Genomic DNA, 20,003 nt, shown 5'->3' on the forward strand with positions numbered 1-20,003 from the left:
ACAGTTCTACTGCATCAATTATAGATCATGCCTTTGTTTAATGGACTTAGCTAATTTTCGGTTCATGTAACAATCCGGAGCCACACATGATATATTATTGTCTGTTGTAACTTTATATAATATATATACTAAAGTCTAATTATAAAGTTACTCGCTGATTAGCATGTATAAATACACTCGTCATCTGAGTATAAGAGAATAGGATAGCAGGCAACTGAGATTATTATTGAAAAAATGATTGACGAAACATTTAAGTTATCACTCATTGACTAGGAAAAGGATAGCAGGCAACTGTAATTACTTTACCTATTCCCATTAGGACTCGGTTTAACAATCGGCTTCCCCAATGATAGTAGGATTTTTAGGCTTTATTACCTCTATATATATGCCAACAACTGCACTTGTACAGTTAGTATACCAACAACATATTGAGAAAGCAAAAGAAGAGAAACATCCGAGAGTTTGTGATCGAGAAATAATGAGACCAGGATCAGCTGCTGCGACCCCACCAGCCAAGCCCCGGTGGGGAGATATCGATGACGAGGATGCAGAGAAGGAGATTGACCTCCTCCTCTTGCCGCCGAAGCAGGTGATTGGCCCCAACGAGAAGGGCATCAAGAAGGTAATTGAATACAAACTCAATGAAAAAGGCCAGAAGGTTAAGATCACCACCATCACCCGGACCAATTCTCTCCGCATGACTAAGGCAGCCGCGGAGCGGCGCTCCTGGACCGAATTCGGAGCCGCCGTCAATGAAAACGGCAGTGCCAATGTGACTATGGTTTCCAAAGAAGACATCACGCTCGAACGCCCTAAAGCTCTTGGCACCAACATGGCACATGAACTACCAAAGAGTACTGAAAAAGGTCCTACTAGTCTCAAGCTTTGCAGGACTTGTGGTAAGAAAGGTGACCACTGGACTGCACAGTGCCCTTACAAAGACCTCGTCACACCGAGTACCGGAGACGATAGCCCACCGGAGACAGGCACAACAAGCAAGACTGGTACATATGTTCCTCCGGGCATGAGACCAGGAGCGAGGAACAATATGAGGAATGATGAGAATTCCGTTAGGGTTAGCAACCTTTCGGAGGATACCAGGGACGCCGATTTGCGTGAACTCTTCAGTCCTTTTGGTGAAATAACCCGTGCTCGCGTTGTTCTTGAGAAAGACACACAAGTTAGTAGAGGATTTGGATTTGTTAACTTTGATAACAAGGAACATGGCCAAAGAGCCATAGACAAACTCAATGGGTATGGCTATGACAATCTCATCCTCCGGGTCGAATGGGCCACCCCCAGGCCAAGAGCCAATTGAACTTGGAGTCTCGTACTGCTCTTTTCATCGTGTTCGTATGTTTTGATTGTAATATCTTGGCTCATATATATGAGTGACAACTTGATGATATATTGATGGTCATTGTATGATATCTGATTTCCTTGTCCTATTCAAAATACTTTCTGAACTTACAATTGTTTGTTGTAAATAAAATGTCACGTTCTAAGTTAAGTAAATCTATAAGAAGCACTATTTATACATTCTGCCCTAAATGTTAAATCCACTAAATCCAGAATCCTCATACATGCCATTGTAAATTGGCATTGGCTACTAGTCTAGTACGTAAAAGCATGACATCTATAGCAGACTATATGCTACCTCAAACACCAACATTGAATATGACTACTATTAGTACTATATGGTAACTCAAACACCAACGTTGAATTTGACTAGTCTCCTTAAAGCATACGTACTACACAGTACTATTTCATTTATTTATGACGAATTATAGCTAAGTCAGACATATATTAGTCAATATTTCTGAGGCTCCTATTTAGTAACCTTTTTATCTATCTCATCAAGTTTTTAGTTGTATCCTACCCTAGCTAGTTTCTCTTTGCTTCCTTTTGCTTCTCAAAAAGTGTGTGTGTGTGTGACTATGTTAGCCACTTAGCCATGGGAAGAACTCCATGCTGTGATAAATCTAAAGTGAAAAGAGGACCATGGTCTTCTGAAGAAGACGCCATCCTCAAGAACTACCTCAACCAACACGGCGCCGCTGGCAATTGGATTACTCTCCCAGCCAAAGCAGGTGCGTGATTTTTATCTGTCTCTTGCTATAGCCATTATTTCTTAGATCTCTTCTTCTTGGGGTTTGATTGGTTTAAGTTTTATGTTTAAGGCTTGAATCGTTGCGGTAAGAGTTGCCGTTTGAGATGGCTGAACTATCTTAAGCCAGACATCAAGCGTGGTTGTTTCACTGAGGAGGAAGACAATGTCATCTGCACTCTCTATAGAAGCATTGGAAGCAGGCAAGTTAATAGCTATGGCACTCATATAGTCATATCTACAGACCTTGTTTCAGAACTGTGATTCTAGTCGGGTGTTAAAAGCATTTCCAGCCGTTCGATTTGGTTTTAGTCTTCGGTTGACTGCCAATCCTATGGCTAAAGGCTTTTTTATTACCTAAGTTAACATAGTAAAGAGTCGAATTAGCTACGACGTTCTAATACCACATGCCAGTCTCTTTATAATTTGTAGTATTTGAGATTGTTTATATGTTGATCGTTCAGTTCGTTTCTGTTTCGGGATTAGGTGGTCTGTCATAGCTTCTCAACTGCCAGGACGAACAGATAATGACGTGAAAAACTATTGGAACACAAAGCTGAAGAAAAAGATGCCCGCGGTGGCTGCAAGAAACAACATTGTGCCTACTAGAAAGACATGCGATCATATCATTGCGCAGTTTTCGACTCCAGTTCCTTCCGAAATCGAAACCCCTCATGTCCCCGAGTCTGCTTCATATTGTTTAAGTGGCACATTACCAGATGCTGCTAACACCGGTTTTGAGCATAGTTTTGATGATCAACTCATGCAAACTTTGGAAACCTTGAGCAATCAATTTTCAGATTCAAAGGCAATGGCTCAGCTGGATCAGTATGATTACTCCTTCTGGTCTGGATATGAAGGAATGAACAACATTACCGGCGAGTTTCTTATGTGTTAGCATGTATAGTGGCGTGAAACACGGTCCGTGTTTCACGGAGTGAATCCCGGACAATCAATTCGTAGATTAGTATATATAGGTTGATATGTGTATGAAGAAATCATCAAGTTATATATCCAATTAATTCTAGTTGGTATCAGAGCCGTGCTCTGTTTTACCTGGGTTTGGTGTTTGGAGCTTCCGGTAATTAGTCGGAATAACCGACTGTTTTTTTGTTCCCGGCGTCGTGCTCCAGAAGTCAACACGTTGCCGTCTTCCTCGTCGCTCCCGCTGCTGCAACCTCACCTCCTCGACGCCTCGACGAGCGCCGTTCTCCTCGACGAGTGCCGTTCTCTTCGACACAGACGACCCACCGACGAGCGCCGTTATCCACATCACCCACAACCACCACCTCTGCTTCTTTCGGCTCCTCAACCTCACTGCTATTCTTATCAAACTCATTCTCCACAACCTCATCTCCGAATCGACCCGCCGATCCCGCCTCACTGCTCCTCATCTCCGAGACGCCCTCCGGTGGTCCCTCATCTCCGAGACGCCCTCCGGTGCTCCTCATCTCCGAGACGCCGATTCATTCACCCTAGCTCGGAGCCGCCGCTGTCCCTTTCTCTCCTCTCTCCGAAATCTTTCCCGAAATTTTCCTTCAGAAACCCTCCATTTATCTCTCAACCCGACCCGACCCGGCCCGCTCTCGACCCGACCCGGTCCGCCTACCCGACCCGGCCCGTTCTCGACCCGACCCGGTCCGCCTACCCGACCCGGTCCGCCTACCCGACCCGGTCCGCCTACCCGACCCGGTCCGCCTACCCGACCCGGTCCGGCAAGAATCATTTGTCTTTTTCCTTGTCTGTGCATCCTCACTGTCAGTGCAAGTGCACCAAAGACCGATTCTTCTTTAATTGGTATGGCTTTTAATATTTCTCACTCTGGTAGTTCTGATACATGGATTATTGATTCTGGTGCGTCTGATCATATGACTTATGACAAATCTTATTTTACCATATTATCCCCTCCACCCGTACCCTATGTTACTAATGCTAATGGTGAGCCATTTCCCGTGGTAGGGACAGGGTCTGTTCGTATTACTCCTACCATAGAGCTTCACAATGTACTTTATGTACCTGCTCTATCTCACCATTTGATATCTTTTCCCCAACTGAACGCTGACGCTCAGTGCTATGTGACCTTTTTTTCCTATGTATGTGATATTTCAGGATCTTCTCACCGGACGAGTAATTGGTCGGGGGTATTTGCGGGGCCGGTTGTTTCATTTGGATCTGACGTACGCAGGGGAAAAACCAGGGGGGCAGTCTCGGACCGCGTTACTCTCCACTTCTGACAAGTTAAGTGAAATTTGGTTATAGCATCGTCGCTTAGGGCATCCATCTTTTAGTATTATGAAAAAATCCATGCCCACTTTGTTTATTAATGTGGACGAGTCTTGTTTATGTTGTGAGACATGTGTTTTGGGCAAGAGTCATCGATCAACTTATTCCCCTAGTAGTTCACCTAAAAGCTTTCTTCCTTTTGAATTAATTCATTCTGATGTTTGGGGACCCTCTAAAGAATCTACTGTCTCAGGCATGCGTTATTTTGTGTCATTCATTGATGAGTGCACACGTCTTTCATGGATTATTCTTCTTAAAAATAAAGATGAAGTTTTTCCAGCTTTTCGTACCTTCCATGCCACTGTCCAAACCCAATATAATGCCACCATTCGAGTTCTTCGTTCTGATAATGGGGGGGGGGGAATACGTGAATCATGTATTTCAGGAGTTCTTTAACACACACGGAATTGTTCATCAAACAACGTGTCCTTACACACCTGAGCAAAATGGGGTTTCTGAAAGAAAAAATCGTCATTTACTTGATATGGCTCGATGTATTCTTTTTAGTGCCCACATGCCTAAATACCTTTGGGGTGATGCTGTCATTACTTCCGCCCACCTCATTAATCGTCTTCCATCTCGTGTTCTTCAAGGGAAAGTTCCCTATGAGGTGCTTGCATCTCATGTCTCATTACCTTCTTTTCATAATCTTCCTGCCCGTGTTTTCGGTTGTGTCGCTTTTGTTCATCTTCCACAACATCAGCGTTCTAAATTGGATGCCCGGGCAGTTAAATGTGTGTTTGTTGGGTACGGAGGTCATCAGAAAGGGTACCAGTGCTATCATCCTCCTACTCGGAAGTACTATGTCACTATGGATGTTACTTTTTTTGAGGACATGAGTTACTTTTCCTCTTCTGATACTGCTCTTCAGGGGGAGAATTCCTATTTTGAAGAGTTGTATCATGGAGAGGGGGAGACAAATGAGCCAGTCGATATGGTAACAAGTTCCGTTGAGATTACCAAGGTGTCAGCCACACAGGCACCACCGGAGATCGTCACTCAAGAGATTCAGGCACCAGAAGCTGACAACACAACTGCCCCTCATGTATCCCGTACTACTGTTTATACCCCTGAGCAAAGCTCTCCTGGTACAGAAGATCACTCATCTGAGGTTAGTCATTCTATTGAGGCTAATAGTAGACAATATGTTTTGCCAAATAGGTCTACTCGAGGTCAACCCACAAAGAAATATGAACCTACCCTTCAAACTAAATCCAAGTATCCTGTGGTCAATTTTATATCTACCAAAAGATTATCTAAGTCATATGAGTCATTCGTGAATCAAATATCTACTGTATCAGTACCTAACAAAGTGCAGGATGCATTTGGAGATCCAAAATGGAGGAAAGCAATAGAGGAAGAGATGGAAGCATTACAAAAGAACAATACTTGGGAGCTTGTACCTCCACCATATGGCAAGAAGACTGTAGGATGTCGATGGGTGTTTTCAGTGAAGCACAATCCAGATGGGTCAGTAAGCCGGTATAAAGCACGCCTAGTAGCAAAGGGGTTCACCCAGACATATGGCATAGACTATGATGAGACATTTGCACCTGTTGCAAAAATAAACACTATCCGGGTATTGCTCTCTATCGCTGCTAACTTGAATTGGCCACTTAGGCAGTTTGATGTTAAGAATGCATTCCTTCATGGAGAACTAACAGAGGAAGTATACATGGATCTTCCGCATGGATATGTGGCAGCTTCTCCCGATAACTTTGTATGCAGATTGCGGAAGTCTTTATATGGTCTTAAACAGTCTCCTCGTGCTTGGTTTGGCAGATTCTCACAATTTATGAGGAAAATTGGCTACACGCAGAGTAATTCAGACCACACATTATTTCTCAAACACCAACAAGGGAAGGTAACAGCCCTAATCATATATGTTGACGATATGGTAGTTACTGGTAATGATACTATTGAGGTGGACAGATTACAAAAGCAGCTAGCTACAGAGTTTGAGATGAAGGACCTAGGTACACTCAAGTACTTCTTGGGTATTGAGGTAGCCCGGGGAAGTGATGGTATCTATCTGTGTCAGAGGAAGTACATCCTTGATCTACTAACGGAGACAGGGATGTTAGATTGCACTCCAATTGATACTCCTATTGAGCAGAACCATCGGTTAGCAGAGTATCCAGATCAAGTTCCCACTGACAAAGCTCGATATCAGAGGCTAGTTGGACGCCTGATTTATTTGTCACATACCAGGCCAGATGTTGCATATGCAGTAAGTGTAGTGAGTCAGTTCATGCATAATCCGAGTGTGGATCATATGGATGCTGTTGTGAGGATTTTGAGATACTTGAAGTCAGCTCCAGGGAGAGGAGTAATGTTTTCTAATCACAACAATATCTTTGAGATTTGTGGCTTCACAGATGCAGACTGGGCTGGAAATGTTACCGATCGGAGGTCCACATCAGGGTACTATACCTTTGTTGGAGGCAATCTTGTTACGTGGAGGAGTAAGAAACAAAATGTGGTAGCTCGATCTAGTGCTGAAGCAGAATACAGAGGTATGGCTCAGGGAGTGTGCGAATTATTATGGCTTAGAAATCTACTAGAAGACTTGGATATTAAGCCTAAATGTGCTATGCAGCTGTACTGTGACAACAAGGCAGCTATTGATATTTCGCATAATCCTGTGCAACATGATCGTACAAAACATGTGGAGGTTGATCGTCATTTTATAAAGGAAAAGCTAGACGCAAAGATCATTAGTTTTCCTTTTGTTTCCACAGAAGAGCAACTTGCCGATATGCTCACAAAAGGAGTGTCAAAAAGAGTTTTTTATGATTCACTTAGCAAGTTGGGCATGGTCGATATGTATGCACCAACTTGAGGGGGAGTTTTAGCATGTATAGTGGCGTGAAACACGGTCCGTGTTTCACGGAGTGAATCCCGGACAATCAATTCGTAGATTAGTATATATAGGTTGATATGTGTATGAAGAAATCATCAAGTTATATATCCAATTAATTCCAGTTTATGGACTTGGGATTCGATACTCCTCCTGGTGGTCATTTTCTTCTGGGTGGCTTTGGTTATTAGTCACATTCTTATCTATCAAATCTACCACAAACTATCCTGTAATAATGTGCAAATAAGATCAGAGTAGTTTGAAGATCTGGATAATGTTACTATTGTACGTAACGTATGCATGCACCAACCATAGATTTAGGTATATTGTTGTTTTGACATGTCAAATCGCTGTATTTTTATTCTTTTTCTGGCCAAGTAAAAATCAATGTCTCGTTGTGCAAGTGAAATATTCATAATAAGAATCTACGGCCCAGTTTCTGAGCGCTTTTGATGATAAATGTGGGTGTTTGGTAAACTCTAAATTCCTACTTTTGGCAAGAAACAATTCTCTTGGTAGCAGGAAATCAAAAGCTACTTGATAGTTGCTCTTCAAAATAGGCTTTTGCGGAATGCGGCTGAAAACACGGAGATGTGAAATGAAATGGAGTCAGATAACTATTTTCTCCATGTCTTTTTTAGAAATTGACACTCGACCTATTCTATATCTTCCTCGTTATTCATCATCTTTCACACTCAATTATCAGTTACCATTGATACGAATATGAAGTTTTTGTCTGATTATTTGTGGCATAATTATGATATGAAGTAATTGCTTGAAACAATACAATCCAAACAACTATGAGCACGAAACTTTAATTTGTCATGTATTAATTCTCTTCTACAACAAGGTCTTTTACTCTTTTCTCTTCAATTGATTTGCAGGTTACTTAATTGCAGATTTGCAACTAGTTCTCAAGTTCATATTCAATACTTTCTTTGAATTTCTGGGTACTCACATAGTTCTATCAATTTGAGAAATCTGTATTTAATTGGTCCTCTCCCTACACAACCTGCAAGTTCATCATCCCATATCTCCACTGCAATTTACCCAAACAACTAATGTAATAACCCTAAATTTCAAAATAATATTTGGTTCAATTTAAATTCTTTTAAGTTGTGAAGTTTGATTAAAAACGAATGTGATGGTTGCGATACTTTGAAACGAAAAACGGAAACGTTTTCGGAACGATTATTCGAAAAACGTTACGTTTCCGAACGATTTTATCGACTTTTATTCCGTCGCTCGGTTGCGAAAACTTTCTTCATGAAAGTTGTAGAGCTCGTCGATACGAGTTCGTGAGTATGTGACGCGTTCGAAACGGACATCGTACGTAAAAGTTATTCACGTCGGAAGTTAGTTTCCGATTTGGAAACTAGTATAAAAAGGAATTTTTTTTAACTAGGGTTTCCATAACAGGAAACCCTTCATTTCCGCCGCTCTCTCTCTCTCTCGGCCCGACTCTCCTTCTTCCCCCCTTCGAATTCCTCTCGCCGATCTGCCACCCCAGCCCTTCGTGGCTAGCACTGCCGCACCCCGCAAGCAACCCGAGCTTGCGGCGCTGCCCCGCCGCCGAGAACTTCACTCGTCCCCCGAGCCTCCCTCTGCCTCGCGCCTTGCTCGCTGCCTCCAAGCTGTAGAGACCTTCACCGCCATCCTCTAGGACACCGCAAGACCCTCAGCTGCCACCCGCAAGCACGCCGTGCCTCGTTTCGCCGCCAAGAAGCCGGATCGACGATTGAAGATCCTGCAAGGAGCTTGTCGACGATCTACCATTCCTGTCGCATTTGGAGCACCAATCTAGGTAAGACTACATTCAAATTGATGTTGTGATGTGTGTTGATGGATTGGTGTTTGATTGTTGAATATTTGGGGAAGAATCGGGGTGGAGGAGATTTTGAGACACCGCCGCTTTAGGCGGCGCGTGGGGAGGGTGTGAGGTAGCCTAGGGGCGGTTTGGAACCGTAGGTAGGTAGAGGAGGAGGAGAGGAAGAGATTGGGCACTGCGGTGGCGTGATACGCGCCGTTGGGGGTGTCAGCGCGTGGGCCCCACGCGCGGCCTGCCGAAGGTGGCGCGTGCACCCCACGCGCCGCCACGTGCGGCGGCGCGTGAACAGTATTCCGAGAAGGGTATTTTGGTAATTTACTATGTATGGTAAATGTAAATGTAATTTTTATTTACGTACGGTAAATGTAATTAAATTTTACCTACGATAAAATGTAAATATAAATTACTTTCAGTAAATGTAAAAAGTAAATTGTAAAAGGGTAATTTAGTAAATTGTATTTACTGAGATTGTATTTACATTTAAACAATACGTATACGTACAGAAATACGTATATAATATTTATACGTACAGAAATATGTATATAATATTTATACGTACATGAATACGTATAGAATATTTATACGTACAAGAATACGTATATAATATTTATACGTACAGAAATACGTATTAATGGTATATTTGTACTGTAACCGTGAATAGTAACAGTGAACAGTAACACTGAACTGTAACTTCGTAAAACCGAAAATTGCTGAACAGTATCCGATTATTACTGTTTCGGCATTTAAAGGTTTACGAAACAATTCTAAATTCTTTTCTTATCTTTTCAAGGTGATCGTTAAATCAAGGAAATGAATTATCTTCGGGAATTGTGGAATTTCGCTCAAGTCAATAAGGTGAGTAAAATCTCACATATTTACGAATCTACGCTCGAGGTGATTCAAGATTTTGCAAGAGTATTTAATAATGAATTACAACATGTATATAATTTAGTGGATTACATATATACTGTATAATGGTAATAAGTACATATATATATAATTCATTATATCATATACTGTTATTAATTCATTAGAAAATGGTCGTTTCGATGACGGAAGTTCGTGTATTGAGCATGTGTGGTGAAATATGACATGTATAAGATATAGTTGACTATATATGTATTGTATAAATGGTAAATAAGTACGAATATATATAGTTTGCTATATAATATACTGTTATGATTTTATTGTGATTATATTGAGCATGTGGTTTGAATTGTACAATATGATGTGAGATTATTGTACGTGATTTTTAACATTGAGATTGTTAAAATGTGAATTGTCTTTGGACCTGTTTTTGGTACAATATGATGTGAGATTATTGTACGTGTTTGGCGAGTCGAAACCTAGCCTTTGGCCGGGCGAAAGTTACGATACAGTTAGAGCTCTAGTCTGTCTGCCTTAGTACTGCATGTGAGGTAACGGGTGGTTACCTGCTCATGGGTACTCAGTTTATTTTGGATGTTGGGTAGCGGGTGGCTATCCAATATCAACGGTGTATTACGAGAGGGGTAACAGATGTGTACCAGCGTTCTTGGTACCCCTATTATAAATGTATTGGGTAACCAGAAGGGTTACTTAATTTTCTCATGAGTGTTTCATTTCATATTTCTTTGGGTCAACCAGATGGGCTGTCCATTGACTCATGAGGGCATTTATATTTGTTGTTTTGTGATCTTTCGTATATTTTGATATGCGAATTATATTTTGATTTTACTCACACGAGCTATAAGCTTACCGGGTTTGTGTTTACAATCCCGGTGCACCAATTCGATGGTGTAGGGGATAATTCCGCAGGTGCTGATTAGTGGAGGTTGAGTGACGACTACGGAGGCTCGAAGTCGTTCGTATCTTACTTGTGGTGAGGTTTTAGCGTGGATTTGTGTGGGAGAATTTGTGTAATTTCATTTATGAGATTTGTGAGTGATTTGTGAGGATTATTACATTTTCATTTTATGTATGGATAATAAATTTGGGTTGTAATAATTGGTGGTCTGAGTTGTACTGAGAACTCAGAATTGATCCGCTGTTACACTTTAATGATTTCGATTTATTTGAGATTATTTTGTGTTTAACGATTTTAGAATTTTGAGTTTTTAAGCTCGAAATTTTGGGGTCGTTACAACTAAGGAACCATTAATCAAATTCCCCAGAAATTAAGTCATGATCTAGATCCTTGACTGGGCGATTCTCAAAACAACATGTTCTCAGTAATTCATGGATTGAAATGGGAAATTCTCAAAACCACATGTTCTCGGTAATTCATGGATTGAAATGGATCATGTGCATGGTTTCGACCAAAAATAAATGATGCTAGCCATGGAGGAAAATAATCTCTTAATTAATGCTCAGTATACTTTAAAGTTAATATAAAACAAGTTTAGTTCAATATCATTATATATTTTCATAATGTTAAATACTGTAAATTAAGATATACTCAAATTATAATAAAAAATTGGTTAGAAAATTTACTTTGTTTGCTTCCATAAGGCATTTTAATCCCAAAAAATAAACTGGCATAAGAAATGATCCTTTATAAACATAAATTGTGTGTGAAGTTGGAATTGAGTTGTAATTATCTAAGCTATCATATGATTCATGTACATTATGGTAATCATACACAACCACAATACTATTTTTAGCAAGTCCGTTCAAAATTTCAATCTCAAAACACTTTTTAAAAACAGTTTATCGAACATCTCACTTAATTTTTCTCATAACAACTTAAAAAATAATTCAGTTCACAGCACAATTGTACCAAACTTAGCCTACATCTATTCACTGTGTGCTTATGAGTGGTTAGTGGTTGGCAAGAAATTCGCAGCGAATTTCATGTTATCTGATGAAGACGGGGTGTGTGTCCGAGTCCTTATGCATTAATGTGATGGAGTTAGTCCAACTGATTCATACCCATTGAATGAGTTTACCAATTCTTGTCAGTTTCATGATGAGCTCATGCATGCACAAACAGAAGCGAGGTCTTGCAGCGTACGTAACATATTGCTAACATCATTCAAGGGTTGGTTTCCCTTTCCGTGCATTACCGCTTTGATACATTATGTGTATACTATATCATCTCGGTGTGTACGTGAAGTCGATCTACTTTTATTTATCTAGGCGTTAAAAACAATAATAATATTTCTCGCACTCAAAAAATAATGAATTGAATGTTCGGCGCATAAGACTCAAATATGTCAATTTTAAACAAAATGCTATATATATATATATATTTATATATATGAGGATTTTAAGGTGCAGACGTTCGTATCATATGTAACGTACGAATTTACCGATTCCGGCGACGACATGCTGCAACGGCGGGGCGGATCACGACAGCTGCACTCCCACCTCCTGGCGGTCCCGTCTATGCTAGTCGGAGCTCCATCGGCGACCCACAACGTTCGGAATTGCGAGATCGCTAGAATATGCCAAGAAACTTGATTTTTGCAGATTTCGGCCGGCGTGGGTCGCCGATAGAGCTCCGGCCAGCACAGACGGGATTGCCTGGATGTAGGTAGTCCGCCGCGGTTTTCCGTCGCCGGAATCAGAACGTTCGCACTTGAAACGGTCTGTATATATATATATATATATACACACCTTTCCACTAAGGGATCTATTTTTTAGGTCTTTTAAAAGGATATCTCATTTATCAACTTTTCAAATCTAGATGTTCAACGGTGGAGATGTTAAAATGTGATTAAGAAGTTGGTCAAGTGTCTTATCTCTTTAAAAGACAAAAAAAAAATCACTTAGTGGAAGGGCCTTATGTGTGTGGTGTGTGTGTGTGTAGTGCTCCTCAGTTGCAGACGTTCAAACGGTTTTTTTGTCTAGGTATCAACCATTTCTCCACGATCTGATACCGACGAAGCTGTTTTTTCTCGTCGGAGTGACACCACACTTTCTTAGATGGTTAAACGATGAAGAAGAAGGCGAAAGAGATCAGAGTTAGAGTGAACCACACCATACCACACCAACGTTTAATATATATATATATATATATATATATAGTAAATGGGTTAAACGGGTTGAAAACATTTAACCTGTTTAATAAGTAGGTTGAGTTTAGGTGTAAATTTTTTATATGATTAATAAATGAGTTGGATTTCAGTTTATATTTATGACACACAAAATACATGTACCCGACACAAACCCAACCTGACACAACCCATTGACAACCCTAGCCAAAATGAGTGTCATCTATTCTTCTGGCTAGAAGTGGCAAATAAAGTATGCAGCTAAATTGCTTATAATAGAGCACTCATTAATTTGCTTCACTTCGTACATATAGCTCATGTGAATTAAGCAAATTTACCGACCACCTTTATTTGACCATCCTCATGCCCACTCACATAGATCATGGTTATCTATATAAATTAATAACTATAAATTTTATTTTTATTCTAATTTTACATTTAACAAAAAAATTAGAGTTTATTTTTCTTATAATTTTTATGGTTTAGAGTTTAGGATTTACAATTTTTTAATCATCACATACTTTAAAAATTCTAAAACCCTAAAGTCCTACCGTCCTAAACCCTAAAACCGAAATTCGAACTTTTTTATATAATATATTTATAATTATTGAATTTAAGGTAAAAATAAATCAATAATAAATTTTAGAATTTTAGAATTAACTATATATAGTACAACTATGGTAGAAGAAAAGAACACATACATGACATTATTCTAGATGGGTGGGTATGAGTAGACAAATAAGGGGTGGTTGGCAAGCAAATTTAATTCATTCGTGTGAACCCCATTATATATAACCTTCTGTTCAAACTGTTCTTTGTTTCCTATAAATTTCTTGATAGTTTAAATCTATAATAATATAGCTTCTTGACAAGTTTGATCCATATATTAAAGGTTAAAGAAATAAAGAGGTCAAAAATCTAGAATATATAAACTGTAGATGATTACAATTAGCAACCCTATTTGAATAATGCATGTTGACCAAGCACAACAGTCACGTCTGGGGAATGAGCCCCCTTGGTTCTTGGTTCGTAAAATTAGTTAACTCTTCAGGTCAGTGCATGATCATGAATTCATGTATATTTCTTTATGCAGACTAATAAATTAGACACGTCCTCATATCAGGATACAATTTTGGACTAGTTAGGGATGTTTCAAGAATCATCGCGTTGTAATTATAAGAGTGACTTGGATTAGTCATACTAATACCACTTATGTATTTACTTTATCAGCAGTATAACCAAGCCCAGGAATGGTAATTAAGGCCGACCTTATGTTAACAACTCGACCCCTAGGCCCCAGCCATGCATTAGTTTGGCCTTTGGGGACTGTAACTTGAATTGTCGGATATACGTATGTACGTATTATATGTAATGCTTCACCATTCAAGAGTTGAAGTTTTGGTATGAATTTGTACATAAGGATTAGAGATTGTTATTAATCATGCCAATGTGAACAATACGACGTCTATATATATATATATATATATATATATATATATATATATATATATATATATATCCAAATCTTTTTGTCCTTTTGGGACATCCGATCAAATCCAAATTTTTTCAGGTGCGAAGATTCGTTTCTTGTTTAAGTTACAGATGTTTGATGCTGGATTAAAATACACAAATGGGGCTTCGTCAAGGTGATACGGTCAGGTTCGGAAGAGAAAGAAAACCCAGGAACAAGAACATTCTCAATCAACATCAATCCAAAAACCCATATCAAGATTAATGTTCTTGAATATTGAATTAGCCTAAATTTTAGAGTTTCACAAACTACAAAAGCATAAATCTTCTAGAACCAGAAAGTGGTTTCAATAAGAAACAAAATGTCAACAACAACCCAGCACTGAGAATTCGTCAATCGATAGCGAAAGGAGACCAAAGCACAGCAACCCACCTTAATTTGACTCCTTCTCTCCTCCGGCTTCTCTCATCTCTTATCTCTCTTTCCCTCAGACACAATTGGCTGTTTGTTTACCATGATATAAGGCCGGAGATTTAAGTTTGCCAATATGACTTCATGTGATATTTAGAGGTCCAATATGGTTGGGCCAGAAAAATTAAATCCTATATTACTAAGATTTTAAATCTTATTGAAAATGTTGTCATTAAAATAACTTTGGTTTGATTTGTTATTGCGTGCCGCTTCTTTCTTCGTGTCACAGATATCTCTTCTCCTGTGACTATCTCTTCTCTCTTCAATAGGAGCTCCAATATATTTATCGAACATCTACGGGTTCTTTGGGGAATTCATCTTCAGTCCTATGTAATGACTCTCTCTCTCTAATTTTACCGGTTTTCTTCCCTTATATCTTGTATTGAGAATTTAATTCATGGGTAGTATAATCTTTGATTGATTAAGATCTGTTTCAATGGTTATAGAACTGCGTCCATGACATCAAGTTCTCGTATTCGTTTATCTTCTGGTAAGCTATCTTGCTAGTCTCTAATGATTATGAGGTACCCTTTATCTGATTTTCATTTAATTGATTGTTTTCATGCATATATTGAGCTACCCTTTATCTCAATTGTTGATATTGTTGAAAAGCATCCAATATGGTCTGTTATTAAATTATGTCAGTATATAATCTTCACATATTATGTGGTTATGTGATGAAGGAATTGATATTATTTTGGTTAATTAATATAGATTGATGTTTCTTTCAACAGTCCTAGGATATTAATCTTTGTAAAGTAAAGTGCAAATTTCTTGGGGAAATATGTAAGTACAATATCACCAGTACTCTGTTAGTATGTGCATGAGGCTTTGACCTTTTGTGTCCTTTTTTTGTTTGTATCTTGTTGAGATCAAGTTGATATCTATGTCCAATGAATAAGTAGCAAAAGTAGTAAAACTGGTATGATGCATTTGCTGCAAATCATATTCGGCATGATGTTAATGGCATAAGCTATGTGCACCATATATTGCCACCAGCTCAAGTATGGAATTATATTTTATGTTAGAGCTTTGCTTTCCTAAGATTGGTCTAGGCATTTGCTGGGTGGGTGGCATGGTCATCAAAGTCTATAAAATGCTTAATACTTATTCTGTCATGTGAGACATCTTAATTTAGACCTAAAATAAATGTAGTGGTTATGCAACAAATAAGAAATGACATAATGGCCAATCTCAAACTCTTTTTCGGTGTAGCTGATTTTGTTAGGTGACTTATATGTTCATGAATGCTAAGCTACCTTTGTACAATTTGTACATTGATGTATGCATATGATTAACCTTGATACATATATATATATGTATATATATAATATTGATTAATATTTTACTCTTGCATATAGGGTTAGGTGCATTTTCTGGAAATTCTCACCAAATGGCTCATACAACAAATAGTGGGGCATCTTCTAGTAATTCACACCAAATGACGCATACTACAAATAATGGTGCATCTTCTGGTAATTCTCGCTCTATATATATATATGTATGTTTATCATTCACTTGATGTAGGATTGTATGTGACATACTTAAATCTTTTTTTTTTTGCATGCTTTTGACTGATTAGATGATGATAGAAGGAAAATTTGGATGTTTATGTTGGTGCGGCAGTTGCATGTTCAAAAACAAATGATGGGCACAATGATGTTTTATGTATTTATTTGTTCTGATGCATAGATCTCGGAAAAGAATAAAGGTTTTAAGTGATCAAATATTTATTAGACATGATACTTGTTTTAGTCTTTTAGATAAGTTCATAAATTCAAGTGACAAAACATGTATAAATGAACTTCGGATGGATAGGAGGGCATTTCACTTGTTATGTGAATTACTTAGTTGTGATGGGGGGGTTGACTAATGATGGTTCAGTCCCGGTAGAGGAGCAAGTGTGTATCTTTCTACACATTCTTGCTCACCATGTAAAGAACCGTACAATACAAGATCGATTCCAACGCTCGGGAGAGACTATAAGTAGATATTTTAATTTGGTTTTAAAAGGAGTGTGTCGACTACAAGGTCAGCTTTTAAAAGAACCAGAATACGTGCGCGAAGATGAGACTGAGGCTAGATGGAAACCGTTTAAGGTATGTGTAAGAATATTTTCAGTTTAAGACCTTCTATTGTCATTGATCATGAATTTAGATTAGAGTTGATATTTTTATTTGTCTAGAATTGTCTAGGTGCATTAGATGGAACATACATTAGAATGCAAGTACCTGAGGTTGATAAACCAAGATATCGAACACAGAAGGGAGAAATTGCAACGAATGTATTAGGTATATGTGATCGAAATATGATGTTCATCTTTGTATTTCCAGGATGGAAGGGGTCTGCCTCTAATTCTAGAGTTCTCCGTGATGCACTAAGTAGGACTAATGGACTAAGAGTTCCCCAATGTAAGATCAAGATGCAAAATAGCAAATAGATGTTTATGAAAACTATGTACCATCAAAAGCTTAACTCATATGTTTTATTGAATTCTTAGGTTACTATTATCTAGTGGATGCTGGATATGCTAATTTTGAGGGTTTTCTTGCTCCATATCGAGGAACTTACCGTATTGATGAGTGGGAGAGTCGAATACCAAAAACCGTGAGCAATACTTTAATATGAAGCATGTCTCTGCAAGAAATGTGATTGAGAGATGTTTTGAAGTTCTTAAGTGTCGCTGGGCTATTTTAAGATGTCCTTCCTTCTATCCTATAGATACTCATACCTGGATTATTCTTGCTTATTGTATTTTGCATAACTTCATTAGAAGAGAAATGTTTGAAGATCCTATGAGCAAGAAGTAAATCGAAACTATAACGATATGACGAGGGTGGAAAGGTCTAATCGGTTTATTCATATGAGAGATGAATCTCCATATGATCAATGGCATAGGTGGAGAGATGATTTGGCTGAGAAATGTTTACTGATTGGAAAAGACAACGAAGACAAAGAGAAAAGAGAAAGACAGAACATGATCATCCAATAGCTCTACTCTTGCTACTTTATTTTTTAATCTAGTTTTGTACTCTTGCTACCATGAATTATAATATCTTTATTTTGTAATATAATTTATAATTTATTGATATCAAGATAATTCTGACTTTAATATAGTTCTATACTCTTGCTATTGTATTGTTTGGCTCTGTATTATTTATGATTCATAAATATCTTTGTGTTTCTAAGTTTTGATACTTTGACTTGTGTTATAGAAGAGTTCATATATACTTATGCATATGTAATTTATGATATATTTTGAAGTACATGTGTATTCAATTATACATTAGTCCATTTACCTTATGTCCATTTCATGTTGTTTGTGTGTTCAGGAATGGATACTAAAGATAGTCTTATGAGTGGTAAAAAAAAGAGACCGACGTGTATGGACATATGAGGAGAAGGATACTCGTATTAACATCTTGGAAGAGTTAGTTGCAAGTGGTTTTGCTCGTAAAAATGTCACGTTAAAACCCGGTACACCAACTATGATTATGGATACTTTACTGGAAAAGTTTTCTGATTCCGGACTGAAGTATACTCCACATGTTGAGTCGAAGATTAAGGACTTAAAAAAAAAAGTATGCTTTGGTCTATGACATGCTCCAAAAAAATGGATTTGGATGAAATGATGCGAGAAAGTGCGTGGAGGTTGACAACGATGAGGCATGGTTTACATATGTCAAGGTAAGTTATATATTATAATACATGTCATTTTGATATAGGTTTTTAAGGCCCTTATATGGATTCTGAGTTTGAACTTTGAACTCACCTGCTTCTTTTGACTTTCTGAAACAAAAACATATAACATGTATTGATACAATGCACTCTTAGGACTTAGGAGATGAACTTGAAAAATAATCAACATTGCTTGACCTTTTAATTTGAACACCCAACTGCTCTGTTTTTCCTTTGATAAACTTGTTTTTCAATTACATTGGTCACTCCTTTAACAACAAATATACTGAAATATTTTCTCTTGTTCTGGTTTGTATATAAATATAGTTGTACTTAAGGTTTATTTTTTGTTTGTTTTCAGTATCATAGTGATGCTGATGGATGGAGGGGCAAACCTTTCCCACGTTATGAGACATTTGCTCAAATATTTGGAGTAGACCGTGCTATAGGAAAGGCTGCCAAAGTACCAGCTGAAATGGTAAAGGAAGTTGATGAAGAGCTTGCAAACCAAGAGAAAGTTGATACATTAGAAACATACCAGATTTCTACTGCTAAATCTGATTCCACAAGCTCAAGTAAGAAGAGGAGAAGAGAGAATGATGACAACATAGCTCGTGGGTTGGACAAGTTTGCGTTGGACAAGTTTGCCACAACATTTAAAGAAGTGATGGAGACTTCAAATGAGCAAATTCGCCTTCTTGTTGAATGCTTGCAGCCACAAGCTAGTGAAAAAGATGAGGTAAGAGCAAAAAAAGATGAATTGTGGGTTGAACTTTTGAAATTAAATCTTTCAATGAAAGATCGGATCAAAGCCTTAAAAAACTCGTATGACTGATTCGGCTGAGCTTTTCTTGGCTCTTGATACAGAGGAAGAAAAGATGGAGTTCATCTTGCAACTTCTTTGCTAGTCATGACCATCATTTCAGGAATTGTTCTAAGCTGATAATTTTATTATATTTACCAATTGCCCAATTGTGTACTAGATTGTTCCATCTTAGTAGTTTAATTATATTTAGCAATTGAACCTTTGTCACTTGGACTACTGGAGTATCCCAATTCCACGACCGAACTAGTTAATACTTTGGTTTGCAATTGATCCAATCCTGTGGTGAGCAGCGACAAATTTGTTTCCCAAAAACACTTAGGGAAAGAGAAAGAGGCAAAGATTACTTCTTTCATTGAGCCAGAAATAACCCATAATAATTATGCGGAAGAACCTAGGTCGAATGAGCCCCATTTTGGGGTGTTTTAATCAAGGTCTTTGAAGTTCACTTAGCATGATCTAACAGCCAGCATCAAACATACGTAACTTACACAAGAAACGGACCTCC

At 38.4% G+C, this 20,003-nt stretch overlaps 2 protein-coding genes and 1 long non-coding RNA gene across 3 annotated transcripts; all 3 read left to right on the plus strand.

Annotated features, from left to right (window-relative positions):
* The first annotated feature begins 478 nt into the window (after positions 1-478).
* Positions 479-1,318, plus strand: LOC126793596 (uncharacterized). Its single transcript, XM_050520164.1, has one exon. It carries the CDS (start codon positions 479-481, stop codon positions 1,316-1,318), a length of 840 nt encoding a protein of 279 aa, XP_050376121.1.
* Positions 1,319-1,936: 618 nt separating this feature from the next.
* On the plus strand, positions 1,937-7,441 carry LOC126793606 (transcription factor RAX1-like). The gene is made up of 5 exons (XM_050520175.1): positions 1,937-2,090; positions 2,181-2,310; positions 2,594-3,000; positions 4,067-4,119; positions 7,376-7,441. The coding sequence occupies exons 1-5, from the start codon at positions 1,955-1,957 to the stop codon at positions 7,439-7,441; spliced, it is 792 nt and encodes a 263-aa protein (XP_050376132.1). The 5' UTR covers positions 1,937-1,954.
* Positions 7,442-15,243: 7,802 nt separating this feature from the next.
* LOC126797820 (uncharacterized) lies at positions 15,244-16,447 on the plus strand. The gene is made up of 3 exons (XR_007672472.1): positions 15,244-15,324; positions 15,441-15,484; positions 16,356-16,447. It is a non-coding gene; the product is annotated as an uncharacterized LOC126797820 (long non-coding RNA).
* Positions 16,448-20,003: the final 3,556 nt, after the last annotated feature.

Source organism: Argentina anserina, chromosome 1 (assembly GCF_933775445.1).
Source record: "Argentina anserina chromosome 1, drPotAnse1.1, whole genome shotgun sequence".
Lineage (NCBI taxonomy): Eukaryota > Viridiplantae > Streptophyta > Magnoliopsida > Rosales > Rosaceae > Argentina > Argentina anserina.

Excerpts from the sequence above, each read along its gene's own strand:
- LOC126793596 (XM_050520164.1), top strand. The coding sequence starts at position 479 with ATGAGACCAGGATCAGCTGCTGCGACCCCACCAGCCAAGCCCCGGTGG.
- LOC126793606 (XM_050520175.1), top strand. The coding sequence starts at position 1,955 with ATGGGAAGAACTCCATGCTGTGATAAATCTAAAGTGAAAAGAGGACCA. Across the intron at positions 2,091-2,180 it reads TACTCTCCCAGCCAAAGCAG|GCTTGAATCGTTGCGGTAAG; the intron begins GTGCGTGATTTT and ends TTTATGTTTAAG. Across the intron at positions 3,001-4,066 it reads TACCGGCGAGTTTCTTATGT|GGACAGGGTCTGTTCGTATT; the intron begins GTTAGCATGTAT and ends TTCCCGTGGTAG.